Below are 1745 nucleotides of genomic sequence, written 5' to 3' on the forward strand. Positions count from 1 at the left end.
ATACGCCCTTGACACCTTGGATCATTATGGGATTCATGCGTCGCTTAATGATTTCTTCCCATGACTGCCATCTGACATTTATTTCTGGCCCACCACCCAGTCCCATGCAGTCACTTGGTCAGCAATATTACGCCAAATTTTTGTTTCTCCTTTGCTGCAGTTACCACAGCCCTGGGCCCATACATCACTTCATAATGTTTATCAACTAAATGCACCAAAGTTAAATTCTCAGATTCCGAATAACGTGCACCCTGTGTTTTTTTTCCCAGTCTCCACATGGATCCGATACGATTTGCCGGCGGTCGGGATCCCGGCGGTCGGAATCCCGACACTGGAATCCCGACCGCCGAAATCCCGACAAGGAGGGGACATGGATCGCCCCCCCTTGCGGGCTCGCTGCGCTCGCCACGCAGCGGGCCCGGTGCCTCGCTACGCTCGGCACGCTATTTTATTCTCCCTCTATGGGTGTCGTGGACACCCACAGAGGGAGAAAGTTTCGGGATTTCGGCGGTCGGGATTCCAGTGTCGGGATTCCGACCGCCGGGATCCCGACCGCCGGCAAATTAACTGCATCCCCTCCACATCACTGTCATCTCCCTCTTGAAATTCTTGAGAGGGATCTTCCATGGGGGGATGGGGGGGTATTAGAACTTTGCTCTGGTGCCAAAGATGATCCACGTTGTTGTTTCATTCATTCTTTCTCTTGAGCCTAAAATTGAAATTAAAATATGTTATTTCACAAAGTATTATTAATTAGGTTCTCATTGCAAAACACATTTGTTTTTAAACTAACTTTCATTCTTGCTTTGTTGTGTTTTTTGCAAGCTGCTCTTTTTGCCACTCCTTGAAAAGTTTGCTTTGTGTCCAGTCCTCTCCACTATCTTGCGATTCCATACTTGTGGACGAGTTGTCACCACTAGGTTCACCTTGCCCCTTCTTTTGTCTCCGATTTTGCTACAAATCAAAGTTACCAGAGTACAAATTTACAAAGGAGTAAATTTACCCAAAAACAATCACGTGAAAGCAGGGCTTTTGTCATCTAATTACACCCCCTCTATACTTTCTGAAGAGACATGGCCACTGGCATGACATTTTAAGTCTTTTCGAAGAGACAATTGTGCAATTGGCAATGTGGAGGTAAAAATAACCCACCTGGCCATGTGAGGTGGTGAAACTCTAATCCACATTAACACTTGTGTGGAAGAATGTACCTTTTTATTAAAGTTCTGTATTTGAGAATCTTCTTCAACAAGTTGTGTATCACCTGCATTTTGCTCAGAGGAGCTAGTTTGTAAGCATTTTTCTTGCACCTAGTAAAGTGATATAGATATGTGTCAATTGATCCATTTTTTATAGAAAACCATCCACCAAAACATGTATAAAGTAATTTATTCTGAAATACATACCATTCTATGCTTTTTTTCTTTCTAGATGTCTCCTGATTGCTTAGTTGGGTACTTTCCTCAATCTCATCCATACTGTGCAATCCATCATCTGAGGAAGGACTGTCTAGCGTCAAAAAGTGATTCTGACAAAAAGAAAGACATCATTGACATTATTAAGCAACATGTATGGTGAAAAGTATTAACAAAATGTGTACTTGATTTGTCAATACTGGATTGTAAATGTTTGTAGTTATTAAGTTATTCTGTTCTTTAAAAAAAAATTCAAAAGTTGTTGTTTGTTTTACATTTAATTGTTTGATATTAATATCGTACCCTTTTTTAAATTTTTTTAGATGACTT

At 41.3% G+C, this 1745-nt stretch overlaps 1 protein-coding gene across 1 annotated transcript; it reads right to left on the minus strand.

Annotated features, from left to right (window-relative positions):
• Positions 1 to 544: 544 nt before the first annotated feature.
• Positions 545 to 1524, minus strand: LOC146028947 (uncharacterized). Its single transcript, XM_083158330.1, has 4 exons — positions 1407 to 1524; positions 1212 to 1310; positions 794 to 954; positions 545 to 709 (listed from the first exon to the last, which is right to left on the minus strand). Exons 1-4 carry the CDS (start codon positions 1475 to 1477, stop codon positions 645 to 647), a joined length of 396 nt encoding a protein of 131 aa, XP_083014456.1. The 5' UTR covers positions 1478 to 1524; the 3' UTR covers positions 545 to 644.
• Positions 1525 to 1745: the final 221 nt, after the last annotated feature.

Source organism: Crinia signifera, chromosome 1 (genome assembly GCF_055691185.1).
Source record: "Crinia signifera chromosome 1, ASM5569118v1, whole genome shotgun sequence".
NCBI lineage: Eukaryota > Metazoa > Chordata > Amphibia > Anura > Myobatrachidae > Crinia > Crinia signifera.

Bases quoted from the DNA above. Each gene is read 5' to 3' on its own strand.
- LOC146028947 (XM_083158330.1), bottom strand. From the start codon at position 1,477: ATGGATGAGATTGAGGAAAGTACCCAACTAAGCAATCAGGAGACATCT. The intron at 955-1,211 runs GTACATTCTTCC...TTTGATTTGTAG, and splicing joins TACAGAACTTTAATAAAAAG to CAAAATCGGAGACAAAAGAA. The intron at 710-793 runs GTTAGTTTAAAA...TTTCAATTTTAG, and splicing joins ACAACAAAGCAAGAATGAAA to GCTCAAGAGAAAGAATGAAT.